General features: G+C 62.6%; 2 protein-coding genes across 27 annotated transcripts in view; one reads left to right on the plus strand and one right to left on the minus strand.

Moving 5' to 3' along the window:
• Window positions 1-3,097: 3,097 nt before the first annotated feature.
• PLD4 (phospholipase D family member 4) lies at window positions 3,098-12,875 on the plus strand. 3 transcript variants are annotated; one of them, XR_011432090.1, is made up of 12 exons: window positions 3,098-3,285; window positions 5,752-5,841; window positions 6,239-6,429; window positions 7,263-7,446; window positions 7,652-7,772; window positions 8,317-8,444; window positions 9,017-9,217; window positions 9,990-10,129; window positions 10,226-10,391; window positions 10,472-10,568; window positions 11,117-11,891; window positions 11,931-12,875. XR_011432090.1 is itself a non-coding variant. In XM_023628567.2 (11 exons), exons 1-11 carry the CDS (start codon window positions 3,259-3,261, stop codon window positions 11,317-11,319), a joined length of 1,548 nt encoding a protein of 515 aa, XP_023484335.1. In that variant the 5' UTR covers window positions 3,104-3,258; the 3' UTR covers window positions 11,320-12,875. The 3 variants fall into 3 exon arrangements, 1 of the variants encoding a protein (XP_023484335.1); XR_011432091.1 differs by having other exon boundaries at window positions 3,104-3,285; window positions 11,117-11,930; window positions 12,009-12,875; XM_023628567.2 differs by having other exon boundaries at window positions 3,104-3,285; window positions 11,117-12,875.
• Window positions 12,876-14,289: 1,414 nt separating this feature from the next.
• The window catches only part of AHNAK2 (AHNAK nucleoprotein 2), a 39,371-nt gene continuing 31,417 nt past the window's right edge, over window positions 14,290-22,243 (minus strand). For 21 of the 24 annotated variants that reach the window (XM_070249719.1, XM_070249733.1, XM_070249725.1 and 18 more), the window contains 3 exons: window positions 20,464-21,789; window positions 19,300-19,974; window positions 14,290-18,291 (listed from right to left, as the gene is read on the minus strand). In XM_070249719.1, the coding sequence (XP_070105820.1) occupies window positions 15,073-18,291; window positions 19,300-19,974; window positions 20,464-21,789 (5,220 nt within the window). In that variant the 3' untranslated portion in view covers window positions 14,290-15,072. Of the gene's footprint in view, window positions 18,292-19,299; window positions 19,975-20,463; window positions 22,081-22,243 lie in introns of all 24 variants that reach the window. The other 3 variants (XM_070249721.1, XM_070249717.1, XM_070249734.1) reach the window with 3 other exon arrangements.

A 22,243-nucleotide genomic window follows, 5' to 3' on the forward strand; every position in this document is an offset into this window, starting at 1 on the left:
TTCATCACAGCATTATTCACAATAGCCAAGTCATGGAACCAACCTAAGCGCCCAGCAACTGATGATTGGATAAAGAAGATGTGGTATATATATACAATGGAATACTACTCAGCCATAAAAAAGGACAATGTCGTCCCATTCACAACAACATGGATGGACCTTGAGGGTATTATGTTGAGTGAAATAAGCCAGACAGAGAAAGACGAACTCTGTATGACTCCACTCATAGGTGGTAGTTAACATACAGACAGAGAGAACTGATCGGTGGTTGCCAGGGGAAAGGGGGGTGGGGGGAGGGCACTAGGGGTGAAGTGGTGTACCCACAACATGACTAATAATGATGTACAACTGTAATTTCACAAGGATGTTAACTTTCATATCCTTAATAAAAAAAAAGGTCTCACCACAAGGGAAAAAATTGTAACTATGTGAGGTGATGGGTTTTAACTAAACTTGTTGTGATGATCATTTTGCAATATACACATATATCAAATCGTTATATTGTACAACTTAAACTTATACACTGTTATATGCCAATTATATCTCAACAAAACTGGAGGAAAATAATTTAAAAAGCAAAAAAAGAAGCTTATAATGTTACATATGACTTAGAAATATCAATAGGAACTTCCGAACACAAGATTGGCAGCCAAAAAAACGTAGAAGGCATAATAATATTCGAAAACCAACGGGTCTAAGTCCATTAGGCACAAGGTAATGAAATTTTCAAGGCACCAAAGTATGAGCCCTCAGGCTGCTTGCTGGGTGCAGGGGAGAAAATGCTGTTTTATAACGATCAGATTGAGCATCACTGATGGTGGGGAAGCCGGGATCCTGCGGGGCCCCTTGCACTGCAATGCGCCACACACAGCACCATCTCCATGGGATCCTTGCCTCCGCCCAGCCAAGCCTTCCGTCTCACGTCCACGGTCCAGACCATCCCGGGAAAAGAGGACAGAGACCCTGTGACAGGAGAGGGTAGGGAAAGGTTGTCTCTGGGGAAGAGTGACTTAAGAGACACAAAGACCAAACTCAGTGTGTGGACCCCAACTTGATATGATAACAAACCATCTGCAAAAGAGATTTTGGTGACAACTGGGAAAATTTGAACACTGCTATAGAATGTTTGTGTCCCCCCAAAATCAATATTTTCAATCCTTCCCCCAAGGTTCCGGTGTTGGGGAGTAGGGCTTTGGAGGTGAGTAGGTCACGAGGGTGGAGCCCTCAGGAAGCGGATCAGTGCCCTTGTAGAAGGGACCCCACAGAGCTCCCTTGCCCCTTCCGCCCTGTGAGGACACAGCGAGGGGGGGCCGTCTGTGACCGGGAAGCGGGCCTCGATTCCGCCGGCACCTTGATCTCAGACTCCGGCCCCAGAACTTTGAGAAATAAATTCCTGTTGTCTGTGAGACGTCCGCTCTACGGTATTCTGTTACAGCTGCCTGAACAGACCAAGACAAATACGGAATATGAATTTGATAAAATTGAGGAATTATTGGTTCTGTCAGGGGTCATAATTGCTTTGTGGTTTTGTTGGAAATTTACGCAGAAATGCATACTCAAGTATCTCAAAGTGGAATGTCGTCTGTGTCCTCATTTACTTTGACATTTCTCGGCAAAAACAGCGAGGAAGGAGATCCGACAAACGTTTGCAACTGTGAAGCCTCAGCGGCCAGTTGCGCTCCTTCATCACGCTCTCCACTCTCTGTGCGGCTGAGATTTTCTAAAAGGGCAAAGGACAAACGAGGAGGCAAAGGGAGAGAAGCTGTTGCTACACACCAAACTGACAATTCAGAAAATACAAGTGAACCCTCCAAATCCATAAGAATAAGTCAACAGCTCAACTTTAAAACGGACAAAACACGCTAACAGGGCTTCTCAGAGGGGAGGCCCACGTGACCGCAGACGCACGAGGATGCGCAGCCTCCCTCACCACCAGGGAGACGCACGCTGAGCCACATCCGGACGCTCGCTCGTTCCCACCCGCCGGCAAACTCAAAAAGTCTCACAGCAGCACGTGTCAGGGAGGATGCGGAACAGCGGGAACTCTGAACTGTTCGAGACGCCAACCTGGCATCATCCTGGAAAGTGAGGCTGTGTGTACCGCTCCCCAAAGAACCGGGGCAGCCGCACTCTGGCATCCAGCCCCAAGCCAGGGAGCAGAGGCCACCCGCTGTGGCCTGGAGACGAGCACCGACCCCAAGGCCGGGTTGGGGCAGAGGGTTCATCCGGGAAGAGCATGCAGGGGTCTGGGGCTCTCTCCCGTTCACTTGCCGGTCCACCCACACTGGCGCCAGAACTCCCTCCTCACGGGCCTGCCCGGAAACTGCTGCCCACCTGAGGGGCGTCCTTCTCCCGTGCTAGGTCAGCACCCTGGACAGGGCCCCTGGAGCCCCTGACCTACACTGGGCCTTGCAAGCTGGAGCCTGGCAGACACGGAGACCTCGTGCAAAGTGAGGGGTATTCTGAAGGTCCCGCCCGTGGGCAACTGTCCTGTATTCAGGGAGCCCCAGTTGGAGCAAGGACGGGGGAGGCAGAGCCCCTCACTGGGAACCCGGGCCCAGCACTGGCAATCTATAGCCAGGCCTGCATTTTCAGACAAGCCAATGAGCGGCCCCACGTGAGTTCTCCCAATGGAGGTCCTGGCTGCCTCTATTTCTGAGCCTCCCTTGCAGCTAGATGCAACCAGGTTCCAAATTACGAGGCACAAGTGAAAGTGCCCTGCAAGATGTCCCAGATATCTCCTCTGGGATGTTCCTTATGCTTTGCTAGGAACTCGGAGGCAATGACTGAGCTCCAGCAGCGATTGTAGCGCCATGAGGCTGCCAGTCAACCTAGGGATTGGGAGCTGAGAGCTGGAGGGACCTGGCTCCCGATCTCTGTGGAGCTAACACCATCTCTAACCCACCAGCCCCTCACCCTGGCTACCGTGAGAAAGAAATAAATGATCTTGCTTACACTCGGTTCCCTGGGCCCTGCGGCTGTACTAACCCTGATGTGCAGGCCTGTGAGTGTGGAGTGCTTCCTCCTTAGGAGGTGAGTGGGAGGGCAGGGGAAGGGATTTTCTCTAGAGGTGGAAGTTCTCAGCCCCTCCCAGCTCCAGCCATCTGCGAGGGGTGCAGACGGAGGTACTCAGGACTAAGAGGAAGTGGCCAGAAGGGGAAGCAGTGGGCTGCAGAGAGGAGGCATCTGGGTGGAGTGGAGGCTGTCCCTGAAGCCCACCCAGCGAGCTGGGGGCTGCAGTCTGTGCCTGGAGCCAAGATGAATGCCAAGGCAGGACCCCCAGAGGTAAGTGCCAGCGAGTCCAGGGCCAGGAGGGAGAGCCAGGCCCCAGGCCCTGGGAAGGGGGCTGCCATCCTCCTCCCCGTGGCCCCATGCTGCCAGCAACCCCAGGCCCAGAGGGTCACCAAGCCTCCTGCAGGGCCTGCAGACAACCCGTTCCTCCTTGACTTGTGCAGCTGGGCCCACCAGGGTCTCAGGGTCTCCTAGCGAGTTGGCAGCAGGTCCCCTGGCCCAGCCTGGGACAGCAGCTACACCCACGCCCTGCAGGGCAGGAAGTCTGGCACCTTCAGCCAAGACCTCTGATGTCTGCAGGGTCCCACAGCTGCCCACGACGGGGCGGGCGACATGGAGCTGCCCCATGGGTGTCTCCCAGCCCATCACAGCCCTGAGATGCCAGCACTAGGGGGTCACCCTCTCCCAACAGCCGGCCCCACTCCAGGGACACAGGGGTCCCCAGGGCTGCAGCGAGTGAACTGGTCCACAGCTGCCTAGAGTTGCCCGGAGTGCCCGCCACCCGCCCCCCCCACCAGGCCCCAGTGTAGCTCCGATGGCAGAGAGGAGGAGACGGTGCATTCTGGGGATCAGCGGCCTGGGAGGGACCTCAGGTGGGCTCCAAGTCTCAGATGGGCACTACGGGGGCTGGGCTGCTGCGCTCTGACCTGCTGTCTGCAGGGCATCTGGGCCATTTCCTATGTGGTGCAGCGCGGGCAGCAGCCTGGCTGAGGAAGTCCCTGTTCCCCCTCCCCCTGGGCCCCGGCCTGGGACTTCACATGGACTGCCTCTCCTGAGAGTTAGTGAAGGGGGTCTGGGGAACCTGTTCACTTGAGCCCTGAGGCGGGACCCTGAACCGTCCCGGGGAGGGGGCAGGCCCCTGAGCTCAGCGCTGCCAGGTGGTGGGGAGGCCCCCTGGAGGCCCTGAGCTCCGCTCTGCAGGGTGGAGGTTGGGGAGCATCCTCCATGGCTGGAGCTAGCTCTGGGGGTGCAGGAGGTACCCCGACTACCCTCTGTGGGGACTCCCCTAGAGGGAGGGGTGCTGGGCCCTGGGGACTCCGCCTGAGCCCCCTCTCATTCTGGCTTCTGGGGTCTGTACCACCCTGTAACCTTCTGGCTCACAGCAGATGCAGCCCCCAGGCTCAGCTCGTAGGGCTGCCCGCTCCCCACGCTGAATAGGCAGGGTGGCCTTTGGGAGGACAGCCCCAGAACAGACCCCAGAGGCCTCGAGGCCGAGCTGGCTGCTCCTGGTCTGACCCCCAGAGCCTGCGGGCATTGTGCTGATGGCCTGGTTCCCTGGCCCTGGCACCCGGCCTTGCTACACACTCAGGCACGCAGCACCGGGCGGGAGGGCTGCTCCTGCCCTCGGGGACAGCTCAGCCAGAGCTTGGCTGGCCAGGGTGACCCAGTCGCTGCACACAGGCCCTTCCCTGAACCTTGAGATCGGAGCACTCCGCTCGTGGTGGCATTTGAGGCTGCTTTGGGGAGAGGCCCAACTCCAGTGGAGGCCCTGCTGGGCTGGCTTCGGGCTCCTTGTGGGAGTGACCACTCTGACGGGACAAGTCCTCCATCCCCAGCTGGCTGCAAAGGGAGAGACCCTGACAGCAACCGGAATCCTGACTCAGCCCACAGCCCCCGACAGCATGGGGGTCCCGACTCAGCCCACAGGCCCCCAACAGCATGGGGGTCCGACTCAGCCCATGCTGGTCCTCTCTGCCTCTTTGTGCCACACCCTCCCAGCCAGGACAGGGGCTGCTGCCCGGGTCCCAGGAGGGGACTGCTGTGGGGCCAGGACAGGGGCCCAGCCCGAGAAGGGAAGTGCTATTTATAGGCCTGTTTTGAGGGGGCCAAGAGCAAAAGCAGAAACTGTGCTGGGACTCCTGCACTTGTGGCTGAAACACGGAACTGAGATTCCAACACCGAGACAATCACAAGAGGGGAAAACAACAGCCTGACCTGTGTCTCGGGCACATGCACACACACACACACGTGCATGCACACACATATGCATGCACACATGTGCACATCTGTGCACACCAACACACGCACATCCATGCATACATGCACACTTGCACACACAGGCACGCACCCCCACATGCACACACACGCATGCATGCACATGCATACCCACACATGCACACTTGCACACACATGCATGCACCCCACACATACACACATGCACACACACATGCAGGTGCACACCCACACATGCACATCCATGCACACTTGCGCATGTACCCACACACATGCATGCACCCACATGAAAGGGGAGGGGCTGTGTCAGCAACAGGTCCACCACCTGCAGGCCGGGCTGCCCAGCTGAGGGCAGCAGGGTGGAGCCCCTCACACCCAGGGTGTGATCTCAGCAGGAGCAGGGAGGCCTCTGGGGGTTTGAAAGGCTGTCTGCAGGATCCCCCACAAACGGGTGCTGTGGGGCTGCTCCGGGCAGGGCGGCAGGTGATGCCAGCTCACATTATGCAGGTGCTGAGACCTCTGCAGAGAACACTGGTGGCCCCTGCGTGGCCCTGCTCCACGCCACCCCACAGCCCACGGGGCAGAGAGGCCAGCACGGTAGGACTGGGGGACCCACTGGAGGGGGCTCAGCAGCCTCATGAGGCCGCTGGACCAGAGCAACAAGGACAAATCCAGCCATGGGGGACCAGGGGCACCCCCTCCTGTGGGCTGCTTGGAACCTGCCCCCTCGCTTCTGTCTCGGGGGACCTGGGAAAACGGGCAGTTACCACATGGTACAGTGGGCCCCAGGCACCCACCTCCAGCACAGGCGGGCTTGGCCCTGCTCGGCGCCATCCTCCCCTCCCCTTGCTCACCCTGGCCCCACCGCAGCTGCAGGCTGGCCCTCACTGGGAGCCGGGGATAGTCTCTGTCCAGCACTGGGGGGCCCTCCGGCCCATCTGGAAGTAGAGCACCCCCATGCCCCCAGGGGCCCCCTGGTGACTCCCCCCTCCAGTTGCAGGTTTTGGCATTGCTGGCCGTGCTGTGGCTGGGCGCTGTGACTCTCACCTACCTCCTGTGGCAAGAGTCCCCTCTGCCCACCTGGGGCCAGGTGCACCCCGAGGAAGGGCCCACCAGGTCCTGTGGCCACGGCTTCAGCCCAGCCCGGGAGGCCCGGCGGCGGCCGTGGCAGAAGGACTCCTGCCGGTGAGTGAGCCTGCGGGGTCTGCAGGGTGGGGGAGGTCTTGGCTCCAGGCCGCTGCCCACGTTCTCCCAACGGATCTCCCCAGCGGGATAAGCATTGCCCTCTGCCAGCTCCTCTTGGAAGATGCAGGTTCCCAGGGAGGCAGGCAGTGAGGCAGGGGAACCAGCTGGGGGGACGGGCAGAGGGCTCCGGCTGAATGGCCTGGAGTGGGGGCAGGGAACGGGGCAGACTTGGGGTGCTCTTTGCAACAAACACGGACTGCCACCTGGGGCCTCTGACAAGGTGGGCGAACCCCGAGCCTCCCTGGGCTGAGGCGAGGCCCCTTCACAGCCCTTTGGCCCCTGGGGCTGGGGTTGCTGCTCCCACCTGCACCGCAGCCTTCCCTCCAGCCCGTCTCCCTGTTGTGCGAGTCCTGGAACCCAGAACCCCTCAGGGAGGAAAGTGCCCTGTGCACACACCTCGAGACGGGCACTCCCCACCTTCCCTCTGGGTCAGCTCTGGCCACCTCCAAGGGCCTCCACATCAGCAGGCAGCCCAGGCTGCAGGGGCAACAGCTCCCCAGGAGCAGGGCCCGGGATTGGGGTGGGGCCTGGCTCCAATCTGCATGCTATCAGGCCCTGCCCTCAGGCCCCCCTGCCACGTGCTCCTAGGTGTCACCCCCAGAGGACTTGCTTGGCTCAGCCTGCCCTGCCCCGTCTGCTCTGCTGCCCCCTCCTGTACCCTTGGCCTGGGCTCCAGCTCAGGGCCATGCAGGCAGCAGGGACAGAGCGAACGACGTGTGCAGGCTGGCAGACCACCCCCCGCTAACACTCCACCTCGCTCGCTCCTCCTGCAGGCTGGTCCTCGTGGAAAGCATCCCCCAGGACCTGCCATCTCCGGCCGGCAGCCCGTGGGCCCAGCCCCTGGCCCAGGCCTGGCTGCAGCTGCTGGACACTGCCCAGGAGAGTGTCCATGTGGCCTCCTACTACTGGTCCCTCACGGGGCCTGACATTGGGGTCAACGACTCGTCTTCCCAGCAGGTGCGCCCTGACCCCCCTCCCCGACTCTAAGGCTGCAGGCCATCCCATTGCTGGGCACACAGCAAGTCGAGCTGCACACCTGTCTGACTCTGAGCTGTGGGCGGTCAGGGGTGGCATCCTGGGGAAGGTCTGGGTCCTTTCTACTTGGGGTGGGGACAGAGGGCCAGCCTGGGGGTCATCACTTACTGCTGTCCTGGCCCCATAGGGGGAGGCCCTTCTGCAGAAGCTGCAGCAGCTGCTGGACAGGAATATTTCCCTGGTTGTGGCCACCAGCAGCCCGACACTGGCCAAGGAGTCCACCGACCTGCAGGTCCTGGCAGCCCGAGGTACATGCCTGCCCGTCCCAGGCCCTGCTGCCCTGGGGTGAGCGTGGGCCGACCCGTTGGCACCAGGGGACAAGGACAGGACAGAGAGGCTGCCTGCGGGGAGCCAGGAAAGCCTCTCTGTGCTTCCCCTGGACACGGGGCCGGGGACAGGGGCCCAGGGACTGTGAGCTCCTTCACATCGGCTTCACCTGGGGCTGGGCTGGTTCCAAGGACCTGCAAGTGTCATTTTCCAAGGGGCAGAGCTTAGCGTAGCCTTGGCGCCCCGCTGAGCCCAGCTGCTTCGACCTCTGGGTGGAGGCTCAGCCAGGAGCAAGAGGCAGTGGGCACAGTCCTCACAAACGCGGGCTCTGAAGCCCGGCTGCCCGGAGGGATCCGGGGTCCGTCAATGCCTCCGTTTTCCCACCTGTAAGATGGGGACGATAACAGCAGATGGTAGCATCAACTTAGTAGAACTGTGAGGATAAATGAGTCGACCCACCACAATGAGCTGAGCATCGGGCTCACCACGAAGCCAGCTCACCCCGTCGTCCTGACTCCCCGCCAGGTGCCCAGGTGCGACGCGTGCCCATGCGGCAGCTCACCGGGGGCGTTCTACACTCCAAGTTCTGGGTCGTGGATGGGCGGCACGTCTACGTGGGCAGTGCCAACATGGACTGGCGGTCGCTGACGCAGGTGAGTCCCGGAGCCCAGGAGGGGCTCGTCCAGCCCCTGCGCTCCCCCTCCCCGGGTCTGCCTGACGTCCCCCGTGGCTAGGCACCCAAGGGAACCCTGGGTGGGACGGCCACGTCTGGAATGTCACCAGCGTGGAGACAATCGGAGGCTGTTTGATAGCTTACAGAATTCTTCGTGGCCATGAGCTCGTGCTGTGGAGCATCATTTAAGCACATGGAACCGTGTTCTAGTCGCTTTGCCCAGGGGAACTGCAAAGCGTGCTTCCTTTGAGGAAAAGCAATGCATTAAAACCACCAAAGAATGATGGTGTGAAAATGGCAGCAGTGCTGGTCACTTGGTGGTGAAGGGAAGAATAACTTTTCTTTCTTCTCTGTGCTTTTGTGCGTTTTCTGTTGCTGTTTTTGTAATAAAAACATACTGACTTGATCGTTGGAATACAATGTTCAAGGAAAACAGGGACCCACTGGACACCGCCCCACAGCTCCCCCAGCACACTGCCCGTATGGACTGGCCACCAGCAGGGGCTGTCCCCTGCCTGGCATCCCTGGCCGCAGCCGCTGCCCCTCCCGCAGGTGAAGGAGCTGGGCGCCATCATCTACAACTGCAGCCGCCTGGCCCGAGACCTGGAGAAGACCTTCCAGACCTACTGGGTGCTGGGGGCGCCGAAGGCTGTCCTCCCCAAGGCCTGGCCTCGGAACTTCTCGTCTCACATCAACCGCTTCCAGCCCCTCCGGGAGCACTTTGAGGGGGTGCCCACCACCGCCTACTTCTCGGTAAGGGGGGTGGAGGAGGCCCCTCGCAGCCCCCTGCTCTCCTCGCTGGCCAGACCCCCAGGGAGCCGTGCTCCACCTGGGACTGCCCTGCCATGCAGACACCACAGCGCCTGCGACTTCCTCAGGGCGATGGCCCAGAGAGCTGGTGATGTGGACGGGGCCGTGGTCTCAGTGTGAGGGGCAGGCTGGCGTCGGCAGGCCCAGCTCCAGGAGAGGATGCTGGTCTCTGTCAACCACGGGAGACGGGTGGCCTGGGGAGTGGCGGGGTGTCCTGTGGTCCTGGGGGTCTCCAAGCACACTGCTGAGTGGGGTCAAAGGGCTCCAGCTGGGGACCGGGGAAGGGAGGGGGGTCCAGTTCATCCAGCAGTTCTGTTACTCTGCAGGGAAGGAAGGAAGACGAGGGGTGGGCTGGCCATGCCGACAGCAGACGTCCCTCCATCGGGGACGAGGGAGGAGACAGCCCTCCGGCTGCCCAGTGGCTGGTCTAGAGCCAGGGACGCTTCTCTAGATGCGAGGGCCCGCCCTGAGCCCTGAGTGTAGAAGGCTTTTCCACGCAGAGAGCTGTCTTTGTCCAGGAAGTCAGGCCAGCCCAAAGCCCAGAGAGGGCCACATGCCGTCCCCCCCGACCGCCGCCGCCCACTCTCCAGCAGCACCTCTCATCTTCCTCCTGGTTTCCATTGCTGGAGGGCAGGTGCACGGTGGGGTCACAGGTCCAGGAACCACGTGGCTCCGATGGGCTGCCGTGCCCTCAGGGACCTCTCTCCCTGCATAGGCATCACCGCCTGCGCTCTGCCCCCGGGGCCGCACCCGGGACCTGGACGCACTGCTGGCCGTGATGGGGGCGGCCCGGGAGTTCATCTACATCTCGGTGATGGAGTACTTCCCCACCACACGTTTCCGCCACCCTGCCAGGTGGGCCTGGGTGGGAGCGGGGAGGCCCGCTCCGCTGGGGGGCAGCTCCCAGCACAGTGCCTCTCCCGCCAGGACCCTGACCCTCCTTTCCCCCAGGTACTGGCCGGTGCTGGACACCGCCCTGCGGGGGGCGGCCTTCAGCTGGGGTGTGCACGTGCGTCTGCTGGTCAGCTGTTGGCTCAACACAGACCCCCGCATGTTCCCTTTCCTGCGGTCCCTGCAGGCCCTCAGCAACCCCAAGGCGGGCGTCTCGGTGGACGTGGTGAGGACCCGTTCCTGGGCCGTGCGGGGGAAGGCGGCCCTCCTGCCCTCCCTGACACGCCCCCTCTCTGTTCCCTGAAGAAAGTCTTCATCGTGCCCATGAGGAATCACACCAACATCCCATTCAGCAGGGTGAACCACAGCAAATTCATGGTCACGGAGAAGGCAGCCTACATAGGTGAGCGGCGGGGGTCTGCGGGCGGTGGGCTCGGGCCTGGGCAGCTCAGGACCCCTGAGTCTTTGAGGGGTGCCAAGTGAGTAGATATGACACAGAGGCTACACAGCCTGCAGAAGGGGGATGTGTCCCCTGGCAGTGGCCAGGCCAGTGTCCTGAAGGGGGCCCTGTCCTTATGTCCAGTGTGGACCCTTCTGGACAGAGGGGCTGCTGACAGGGGTCAGGGTCCCCAGCAGCGCTCTGAGGACCAGGCCACCAGCCCAGCTGTCACCTGGCTCCTGGGGGCAGGTGGGAAGTCCCAAGCCCCAGGTCCCCAGAACGCTGAGTCAGGACACCTGTCCCAGGATGGTCAGAGCTCCCGGGAGGTCCACACATGGAGAGCTAGCCGGCCCTCCCACACCTGAGGGGCTGCTGTGGCTGCAGTGTGATGACAGCAGGGTAGCAGGTGCCCACCGGGCCCTGAAGCTGCGGCTGCAGCCACAGGACGGAGCTGGGCTGCAGAGGGGCTGGGTGAGCCCCGTCACCCAGCCTCTCTTCCCTGCCCCCACAAGGCACCTCCAACTGGTCAGAAGACTACTTCAGCAGCACCTCGGGCGTGGGGCTGGTGGTCAGCCAGAGGCCCTCGAGCGCCCGGCTGGGGGTGACCACCATCCAGGAGCAGCTGCGGCAACTCTTTGAGCGAGACTGGAGCTCCCCCTACGCCGTAGGCCTGGACGGACAAGCCCAGGGCCAGAACTGTGTGTGGCAGGGCTGAGGTCCAGCCCTTCCCGGCACTGGGCCCCACAGCTCTTCGTGGACACTGCTCCCCACCGGGCCTCCCCATCTGTGTCCCCGTCTGCACTCTAAGCAGCTCCATCCGCACAAGCCCTGGTCAGGGTCAGGACTGCCCAATAACCAGCAGTGCAAACTGTTTGCTCTCCCTCTGCTCTCCCAATCCAGCCCCTCTTAAACCTCTACCTCCTCTAGGGAGCCCTCCAGGATGCCCCTCCCTGACTCCTGCAGAGCCTACCATTGGGGCCTTTAGAACATGCCTGTGCCTCCCCCCACTCTGTGTGAGTCCAGTACAGGGCTGCGCCCCCTTCTCCTCCATCCCACGCTGGAGTTCAGTGCCCCAGAGCCTGCGAGGGGCCTGGGGCCGGCCGCCTGGTGAGGCTGGGCCTCATGTCTGCCGTAGGAGCCACTGTGCCCAGTCCAGGGCTTTCAGGAGCCCAGGGACTAAGACAGGGCAGGGGATGGGTGTGGTGAGAAGGGGGCCCAGGACTGTGGGGGTGGGTCTGGAGTGGGGAGGTGGACCCAGGACTGTGGGGGTGGGGCTGGAGTGGGGAGGTGGACCCAGGACTGTGGGGGTGGGTCTGGAGTGGGGAGGTGGACCCAGGACTGTGGGGGTGGGGCTGGAGTGGGGAGGTGGACCCAGGACTGTGGGGGTGGGGCTGGAGTGGGGAGGTGGACCCAGGACTGTGGGGGTGGGGCTGGAGTGGGGAGGTGGACCCAGGACTGTGGGGGTGGGGCTGGAGTGGGGAGGTGGACCCAGGACTGTGGGGGTGGGGCTGGAGTGGGGAGGTGGACCCAGGACTGTGGGGGTGGGGCTGGAGTGGGGAGGTGGACCCAGGACTGTGGGGGTGGGGCTGGAGTGGGGAGGTGGACCCAGGACTGTGGGGGTGGGGCTGGTGCCTAGTGGGGGGGCCCAGGACGGTGGGGGTTGGGTCTGGATTGGGGAAGTGGACCCAGGACTGCGGGGGGGGCCTGGTGTGGCGGGGGCTAGGACTGTGGGGGTTGGGTCTGGAGTGGGGAGGTGGACCCAGGACTGGGGGTGGGGCTGGTGCCTGGGAAGGGCCCAGGACTGTGGGGGGGCGGAGCGCTGTGTGGCACCCAGGATGCGTGGCTGTCCTCATGTGTAGGGGCCACAACTGTTTGATAGAGTTGAGAGGACCTGGGTTTGAGCTGGGGGGAGGGTGACACCAAGCTGGGATGGGGACTTGGCTGCAGCCCCTCTGGAGCTCACCCTGCCCTGGAAACCGCCTGGGCGTCTGCCCTCCTGGTCTGCCGACTCAGGTCCGGCCCTTCTCCCAGGAGCACGGGTCAGAGGCCTGTCTCAGCAGGCCCTGGCCTTCCGCCTCCTGGTTTCTGGCCAAGGCTTCAGAGCCCACCTGCCCTGATGGAAGCCCCCGAGGCCGCCCTAGGCTGGAGCTTGGGGCTGGCTCAGTGGTCCAAGGGACACTGGACACCGGGGGAGCTAAGCAAGTGGACAGCAGGGTCTGGGCTAGTCCTCAGATCTGGCTCATAATAAACTCACCCTGATTTTGATACACAGACTGATTATGGATTATTTGCATCAACATTCCCCAGTCGAGTCTGGAGATGAGACCACAGCCCAGCCAACATGTTGATTGTAGCCTTGGGGGACCCTGAGCAAAGGACTCAGCTAAGCTGTGCTAGGATTCCTGACCCACAGCACCGGGAGGTCATAAGAGTGTGATGTTTTAAGCAGCTAATTTGTGGTGAGATTGTTATCCAGCATAGATAACTCCTACACGAGAGAATCTAGGCCACACGGGAGGACTGGGAGCTTGGGCTGCTCAGCGGCTCTCATGTGATGTGACAGCTGCCTCTCTGCCCCCAGCACCAAGGGCCCAGTATCTCAGGCCTTGACTCCAGGTTCAGGGAAGGACGAAAACCCCACGGAGCCAGGCAGACCCCCACCGTGGTTTTCCCAGGAGGACTGCACTGCCCTGTCCCTCTGGCACACAGGGAGAGGCAGGGACCTTTGGCTGGGGAGGGTGTGACAGCCTCACTTAGCTGCGGGACAAAGACCCCACTGACTTTTCCTTTCTCCACTCATGAGCCACCCAGGGGCCTCATGTTGGCTTTTCCTGGAGGATTCCACATCCCCTGACTTGGTGACCCTCCCAGTCAGCCACAGGGAAAGACATGACTTGCCCACGGTAGCACTGGGGGCAGGGCCCAGGCTCTCCTCCCCAGCCCAGACTCCTGCCCCTGTGGCCACCGCCGTTTCCGGGCTCTCAAGGCAGCATTGTGGGGGTGCGCAGGGTGTAGCCTCGGGGCAGCCAGCTGCTCTGCAGGCCCAGTCCTCTAGAGGGGCTCTCAGTCCAGCTCTTGCTCCTGCATCTGAGCCACGAGAGCAGCCGCTTCTCCCCAGGAGAGAAGGAGCATGTCACCAGGAGCCCTCCTGGGCCAGGTTCCCACTGCCCCTCAGAACGTGGCATGCCCATGGGTCTAGGAGGGGCACCTGAGGGCATCTGGGAGGGCATCTGACCACTGAGAGGTCACAGGAGACCCCTGGAACCTCGTTCTGCTACCCCACATGGGTTTGCCTCCCGTGGGCTGCTTGGAAGGAGGGTTGCCGTGGTGAAGGATGCTTCCGAGATGGGCTCACCAGGCCAAGGCCCCAGCCAACCCCCCAGGCCAAGGACCTCTCTCTGTGCTGCCCCCGCTCTGCACACAGCCCTCCAGCTGGGTGGGGGGTGGGTGTTGTGTGCCACACTGTGAACTGCAGGGACCGTGCCTTCTTCCTCTTGGCCTCTCACAGCTGCCGGCTCAGAGGAGGGTCTGGACAGACAAACGGATAAGTGACAACCACTCACAGATTGACCCTGGCTCTGTCTCCTAGAGCCAGTGAGCAGAGATTAAGACAGGGAGCGCCCAGGAGGAGCGCAAGCACACGGGTGGAATTCAACCCCGGAACAAAAGCCCTTGCAGCCATCACTGTGGACACATCATTTCCTTTATTGCCCACCCATGGAAAAGCCCAGTAGGTTCCATCCACAGTCTGGCTGCAGCATGCACACGAAGGAGCTCAGGGGCCATGCAGGGGCTGTGCATGCCAGAGAGGCACTGTCCGATGCCAGCAGGCAAGGGGACTCGCACAGACACCTCACGGCAACTCAGGGACGTCTGAAGCTCAGCTGGCTCGCCTCGCCCACAGCTGCCCCGGAGCACGGCCGCCAGTCAGCCGTTAGCCACCACCCTTCTGCCTAGCACGTGCACATCATCACGCAAAGCATCCCAAAGCTTGCCTTGGCGAGACAGTCAGAACGAGTAAATAAGTGAGCAGGGGACGGAATTTCCTTGAATACGCGGACTCTGCCTGAAACGCGGAAAGTACATTCGCTGGGAAGCAGCAGCGGGACGGGAGTTATAGGAACACGGTTCACACCGCGGCCATCGGAACCCCTCCCTCCGAGAAAGAGGCGAGCGCCCGTGGGCACCACGCAGGCCTCTCGAAAGCTCTGTGACGAAGGCTTTCCTCCAGCAGCACTGAGAGCACCGTCAGCCTGCTCTGCGGGCTCCGGTGTCTTGGCTGGGGGGGGCAGCTGAGCATATCTTTGGAGGGCTTTGGAGGACGGTGTGATGGTGGCATGCTGTTCTCGTGCGTCCCTGTTTGTTCTCAGGTCTGTGAACCAAGGGGGACACACACTCCGTGCATGTTGCGGCCTCCGACTTCGTTTGCACACGCGCCCTCTGCTGAAAAGTCAGTGTCCTCTGTGACTCATTCGGTGGCGGGCCCGGGTGCGGGTTCCTCACTGGCTTCTCTGTCCTGCTCCAGCAGGATTAACTCCGTTCTTGCCGCCGATGCCACCATCGCTCCAGAGCCCGGCCCGGCGCCCGAAGCCTCTGCCGGTTCCCTGTCCTTCTCCTCAGGGGAGAAGGTTTCTCGGGCGTCGAAAAAGGTGACTGCTTCTTCCTGGAGATTTTGCTCCGCAGGACCTGCCTCATCTTTAGGGGTTTTGCTTTTCTTGGTAGGAGACGAGGAGAACCCTAATTTGGGAAATCGAAACCAGCCTGCCTTCTCCTGTTTTTTGGGTGGTCCTGCCTCCGGCTGGGCCTCAGGCTGTGTCTGGATGGGGGCGGATTTAGGAACGTCATCTTTGGGTTCAGCGCTTGTCTCATCGACAGAAGAAGAAAATCCGATATTCGGGAGCCAAAACCTGAACAGACCAGCAGATCTTTTACTTTCTGGCTTCTCTTTTGGAGCCCCGTCTTCATCTGCCAGGGGTGCCTCTTGGCTGTCTTCGGGGGGAAATTCGAGAATTTCCGCAGGCTCCTCGTCAGAACAGCTGTCTGCAAACTGGTGGCCAGGGCGAACGTCAAACGCACACATTTGCGGTTCCGGCACGCTGACACCAGGAGAGATAATTTCAAACGGTTCTCCGGTGTCAGGCTGGAGGTCTCCAGAGGTGAGGTCTGCTCCTGGGGTGACTTGTCTGGGAGCCTCTCGCAGACCCTCGCTCAGCCGAGAGTCTCGAGTTACCATGTGCAGCCCAGCCTGCGTCGGGGGCTCTGGAATCTTCGCCTTTAGCAAGGAAAACCCATAAGAAGGTGTTTGGATCTGAGATGCGGGGATGTCCGACTCCCGTACGATCTGAGTGGAAATGGCCTCGGGTCCCAAGAGGTCAGCATACTCTGCTGTCACCCTGCTGTGTATGGTGACCTCCTGGCTCTCAACCTGAGTACCTTGAATGTGCACTCTGACCTTAGAAATGGTGGGAGCTTCTGAGGAGAGGTCAAGGGCCACAGGCTGCTCCCTGGGGACCCCAGCGCCTGTCTTCAGGATGCTGGCGCCCCAGTCTCCAGGGCTTTCCGTACTCAGGGCGAAGTCAAGGCTGCTCTCGGAGCACTGCACTTCTCTCACGGTGGGGACAAAAACATCAGCCTCAGAGCTGGGCGCCGGGAAGCAGAACCTTGGTACCTCTAACTTGGGGAATCTGACAGTTTGCACAGAATCCTCCCAGAGTTGACCCATGGTGACCACGGAAATCTGAGATGGCACATCAGTGCTGGAAGCCTTCAGTCTCAGAGGGCCTTCGGGATGGGAAGACCGTTCCCCTGCTCCCTCTCCTGCCCCGGCGGGTCCTGCTGGGCCCGGAAGAGGAGTCGTGCCTGTGGACATGCTGTCAGCAGGGAGGTCCAGCTTCAAGCCTCTGCTGTCAAGGCTACACCTCAGGACATCTGCGTGGGGTGCGCTCTCCACAGCTGCCGAGTCTGCACCTCCCTCTGGGGACTGCAGAGATGTCGGGGCCTCCACCTCTGACCCAGAAACAGGGGCCCCCTGACTCTTGACTGTAGCTGGTGCCTCTCCTTCCCTGGAGGTGCTGGCAGCAGGCACAGGCGTCTGCGCCCCCGGGCCCCCAGCCCCACCTCTGTCCTTGGAGGAGCGCAGGAAGCTGGGCAGGTGGAGGGCGGGCATCCTAAACCAGCTCTCCTGTGAGGTCGCAGGCACTTCTCCTGCCGTGGCATCCCCCTGGGGGCTTCCCGCAGTGCTGGCCTCAGCATCTGGAGCCCTGCAGGATGGCTGCGGGGGGGCTTCTGTTGGGGGTCCCACCGTCACACTGGTGCCCCCAACACCACCCTCGCCACTGGCCCTCTCTACAGCAGGAGGGCCACCCTCTGCTGGGGGACTAGAGAGGGAGGGATCTGGGCGGCCCTGTGGCAGGTCCGCTCCCGCCTTCAAAGTCTTCATCCTGGGAAGTGCGAGTTTCAAGGTGCCAAAGCCAGGCGTTTTGGCCCTTTTCTCCTCTCCATCCTCCTCAGGAGGCATGTCCCTGTGTGCTTCCATTCCTGGAACAGGAACCTCGGGCGGGACGCCCGTCGGACCCACATCTACAACCACACTGAGCTCTTCATCCTCCAGGCTACGTCCAGGGTCCTCTTTGGGCTCTGCCCCCTTCTTTGGGGACCACCTAAGGGACGGAAGCTTGAACCTCGGCATTTTTAGGGGACTGCTTTTGCCTTCACGGTCAGCTTCTTCAGCTGGGGCTCTGCCTGGAGCCATTGCTGAGGTCTCCACGGTGTCCTGGGGACCCTCTGGCCCCTGGGACACAGACACTTCCGAGGAAGGTAGGTGAGTGCCTGGCAATGGGAACACAGCGGCTTCCGCAGCCGATGAGTCCAGTCCTGGCGTGGGGCTGAGTGGAGACAGGGTGGGGGCACACTCCACACCACGGGGCTCCACCTCAGCATCTGCTGCCTTCGGGACCGAAAACCCAAACTTTGGTCGATGAAATATAGGAAAAGTCACCTGCCCATAAGATGCGGGAAACAGGGGGTCCACTGGGCCAGGGTGACCGTGAGTAGGAGACAAAGAAACTCTCTCAGGGGAAGGGAAGTCTGCAGAGCTTTCCATGCTGGGAAGGTGAGCACCCACCTGAGACCCAGAGAGGGCTTCCTGAGGCACGTCCAGGGGGACAGCAGCTCGGGGGACAGTCACCTGGTATTTTGTAAGTGTGACGCCCTCACACTCGGTGAGGGTGGGGACTTTCGCTTGAGGACCACTGAGCTCAAGCTTCGCTGATGGAAAAGCAGCCCAACCCAGCCTGGACCTCTGCAGAGATGACCTGCTGCCAGGAACCTCTGAGGCGGGCACTGAGACACTCGGGGGAAGAGGATGAGCAGAATCTGTATCGAGCGCAAGACAGTCTCCAGGGGCTCTCTCAGGGGGAGAAAAGAGTTTGGGAAATTTAAAATGGCTTTTCCTCGATTTAACTTTTTCTGCACATTTTTCAACGGACACGCTCCCATCGAAACCTACTCTGGAGACACTAGGATCACCAGCACAGACCTCAGGAAACATGTCGCTGGAAAAGGTAACATCAGTATCTTTGAAACTTCCCTGAATGTCAGGTGAAAGCACCTCAGCCTTACTGGAGGACGGGCCAAACAAAGACAGGCGGAATCGGGGCATCTTGACCTTGCCATCTTTGGTGACCATCTCCTTGTCCCCCAGGGACGCGTCGCCCTCCAGCTTGGCGCCGGGCACCTGGGCGTCCACCTCCACGCTGGGCAGAGACACCTCCACGCCGGGGGCCGTCACCTCGCCATGGGCGCCCTTCACGTCCAGTTTGGGGCCCTTGATGTCCACCTGGGGGGCCTTGAAGTCCACCTTGGGCATCTTGATGCTGGGCATCTGCACCTTGGGCAGGTGCCCTTTGAGTCCGGCTCCGGCGGCGGGCTCCTGGGGCTGTCCCTCGGGCCCGGGGCCCTCCGGGAGCTTCACGCCCGCGCCGGCAGTCTTGACCTCCAGCTCGGCGGAGGGGAGCTCCACGCTGAGGTCTCCGGTCTTGACGTCGGCCTGGATGGAGGGCAGGGACACGTCGGCCTGTACCTTGGGCAGGGACGCGTCCAGCGAGGCCTCGACGGACTTGCTCGGCGCCGACACGCCGAAGGACGGCATCTTGAACTTGGGCATCTTGAGCTTGCTGTCTCTCGCGGCCACCTCCTTGTCCCCCAGGGACGCGTCGCCCTCCAGCTTGGCGCCCGGCACCTGGGCGTCCACCTCCACGCTGGGCAGAGACACCTCCACGCCGGGGGCCGTCGCCTCCCCCTTGAGGCCTTTGAGGTCCGCGCTGGGGCCCTTGATGTCCACCTGGGGGGCCCTGATGTCCACCTTGGGCATCTTGATGCTGGGCATCTGCACCTTGGGCAGGTGGGCCTTGATCCGCGCCCCTTCGGCTTTGCCCTTCAGCTCGGCCCCCGCCGCCTCTCCCTCGGGCAGGGCCACCTCCAGCTCTCCCCCTGGGAGGCGGACTTCAGCAGATGGCACTGGGACGCTGCCCTCTGGGGCTGTGAGCTCGGCTCCCACGGAGGGCAGGGTCGCCTCCCCGCCGACCTTGGGCGCAGGCACGTCCACGGACGTCCCCAAGTCCTTGCCTGAGGCCGACACGCCGAAGGACGGCATCTTGAACTTGGGCATCTTGAGCTTGCTGTCTCTCGCGGCCACCTCCTTGTCCCCCAGGGACGCGTCGCCCTCCAGCTTGGCGCCCGGCACCTGGGCGTCCACCTCCACGCTGGGCAGAGACACCTCCACGCCGGGGGCCGTCACCTCGCCATGGGCGCCCTTCACGTCCAGTTTGGGGCCCTTGATGTCCACCTGGGGGGTCTTGAAGTCCACGTTGGGCATCTTAATGCTGGGCATCTGCACCTTGGGCAGGTGGGCCTTGATGCGCGCCCCTTCGGCTTTGCTCTTCGGCTCGGCCTCCGCCGCCTCTCCCTCGGGCAGGGCCACCTCCAGCTCTCCCCCTGGGAGGCGGACTTCAGCAGATGGCACTGGGACGCTGCCCTCTGGGGCTGTGAGCTCGGCTCCCACGGAGGGCAGGGTCGCCTCCCCGCCGACCTTGGGCGCAGGCACGTCCACGGACGTCCCCAAGTCCTTGCCTGCGGCCGACACGCCGAAGGACGGCATCTTGAACTTGGGCATCTTGAGCTTGCTGTCTCTCGCGGCCACCTCCTTGTCCCCCAGGGACGCGTCGCCCTCCAGCTTGGCGCCCGGCACCTGGGCGTCCACCTCCACGCTGGGCAGAGACACCTCCACGCCGGGGGCCGTCACCTCGCCATGGGCGCCCTTCACGTCCAGTTTGGGGCCCTTGATGTCCACCTGGGGGGCCTTGAAGTCGACCTTGGGCATCTTGATGCTGGGCATCTGCACCTTGGGCAGGTGCCCTTTGAGTCCGGCTCCGGCGGCGGGCTCCTGGGGCTCTCCCTCCGGGAGCTTCACGCCCGCGCCGGCAGTCTTGACCTCCAGCTCGGCGGAGGGGAGCTCCACGCTGAGGTCTCCGGTCTTGACGTCGGCCTGGATGGAGGGCAGGGACACGTCGGCCTGTACCTTGGGCAGGGACGCGTCCAGCGAGGCCTCGACGGACTTGCTCGGCGCCGACACGCCGAAGGACGGCATCTTGAACTTGGGCATCTTGAGCTTGCTGTCTCTCGCGGCCACCTCCTTGTCCCCCAGGGACGCGTCGCCCTCCAGCTTGGCGCCCGGCACCCGGGCGTCCACCTCCACGCTGGGCAGAGACACCTCCACGCCGGAGGCCGTCGCCTCCCCCTTGAGGCTTTTGAGGTCCGCGCTGGGGCCCTTGATGTCCACCTGGGGGGCCCTGATATCCACCTTGGGCATCTTGATGCTGGGCATCTGCACCTTGGGCAGGTGGGCCTTGATGCGCGCCCCTTCGGCTTTGCTCTTCGGCTCGGCCTCCGCCGCCTCTCCCTCGGGCAGGGCCACCTCCAGCTCTCCCCCTGGGAGGCGGACTTCAGCAGATGGCACTGGGACGCTGCCCTCTGGGGCTGTGAGCTCGGCTCCCACGGAGGGCAGGGTCGCCTCCCCGCCGACCTTGGGCGCAGGCACGTCCACGGACGTCCCCAAGTCCTTGCCTGCGGCCGACACGCCGAAGGACGGCATCTTGAACTTGGGCATCTTGAGCTTGCTGTCTCTCGCGGCCACCTCCTTGTCCCCCAGGGACGCGTCGCCCTCCAGCTTGGCGCCCGGCACCTGGGCGTCCACCTCCACGCTGGGCAGAGACACCTCCACGCCGGGGGCCGTCACCTCGCCATGGGCGCCCTTCACGTCCAGTTTGGGGCCCTTGATGTCCACCTGGGGGGCCTTGAAGTCGACCTTGGGCATCTTGATGCTGGGCATCTGCACCTTGGGCAGGTGCCCTTTGAGTCCGGCTCCGGCGGCGGGCTCCTGGGGCTCTCCCTCCGGGAGCTTCACGCCCGCGCCGGCAGTCTTGACCTCCAGCTCGGCGGAGGGGAGCTCCACGCTGAGGTCTCCGGTCTTGACGTCGGCCTGGATGGAGGGCAGGGACACGTCGGCCTGTACCTTGGGCAGGGACGCGTCCAGCGAGGCCTCGACGGACTTGCTCGGCGCCGACACGCCGAAGGACGGCATCTTGAACTTGGGCATCTTGAGCTTGCTGTCTCTCGCGGCCACCTCCGTGTCCCCCAGGGACGCGTCGCCCTCCAGTTTGGCGCCCGGCACCCGGGCGTCCACCTCCATGCTGGGCAGAGACACCTCCACGCCGGGGGCCGTCGCCTCCCCCTTGAGGCCTTTGAGGTCCGCGCTGGGGCCCTTGATGTCCACCTGGGGGGCCCTGATATCCACCTTGGGCATCTTGATGCTGGGCATCTGCACCTTGGGCAGGTGGGCCTTGATCTGCGCCCCTTCGGCTTTGCCCTTCGGCTCGGCCCCCGCCGCCTCTCCCTCGGGCAGGGCCACCTCCAGCTCTCCCCCTGGGAGGCGGACTTCAGCAGATGGCACTGGGACGCTGCCCTCTGGGGCTGTGAGCTCGGCTCCCACGGAGGGCAGGGTCGCCTCCCCGCCGACCTTGGGCGCAGGCACGTCCACGGACGTACGCAAGTCCTTGCCTGCGGCCGACACGCCGAAGGACGGCATCTTGAACTTGGGCATCTTGAGCTTGCTGTCTCTCGCGGCCACCTCCTTGTCCCCCAGGGACGCGTCGCCCTGCAGCTTGGCGCCCGGCACCTGGGCGTCCACCTCCACGCTGGGCAGAGACACCTCCACGCCGGGGGCTGTCACCTCGCTATGGGCGCCATTCACGTCCCGTTTGGGGCCCTTGATGTCCACCTGGGGGGCCTTGAAGTCGACCTTGGGCATCTTGATGCTGGGCATCTGCACCTTGGGCAGGTGCCCTTTGAGTCCGGCTCCGGCGGCGGGCTCCTGGGGCTCTCCCTCCGGGAGCTTCACGCCCGCGCCGGCAGTCTTGACCTCCAGCTCGGCGGAGGGCAGCTCCACGCTGAGGTCTCCGGTCTTGACGTCGGCCTGGATGGAGGGCAGGGACACGTCGGCCTGTACCTTGGGCAGGGACGCGTCCAGCGAGGCCTCGACGGACTTGCTCGGCGCCGACACGCCGAAGGACGGCATCTTGAAC

This window comes from Equus caballus, chromosome 24, assembly GCF_041296265.1.
Source record: "Equus caballus isolate H_3958 breed thoroughbred chromosome 24, TB-T2T, whole genome shotgun sequence".
Lineage (NCBI taxonomy): Eukaryota > Metazoa > Chordata > Mammalia > Perissodactyla > Equidae > Equus > Equus caballus.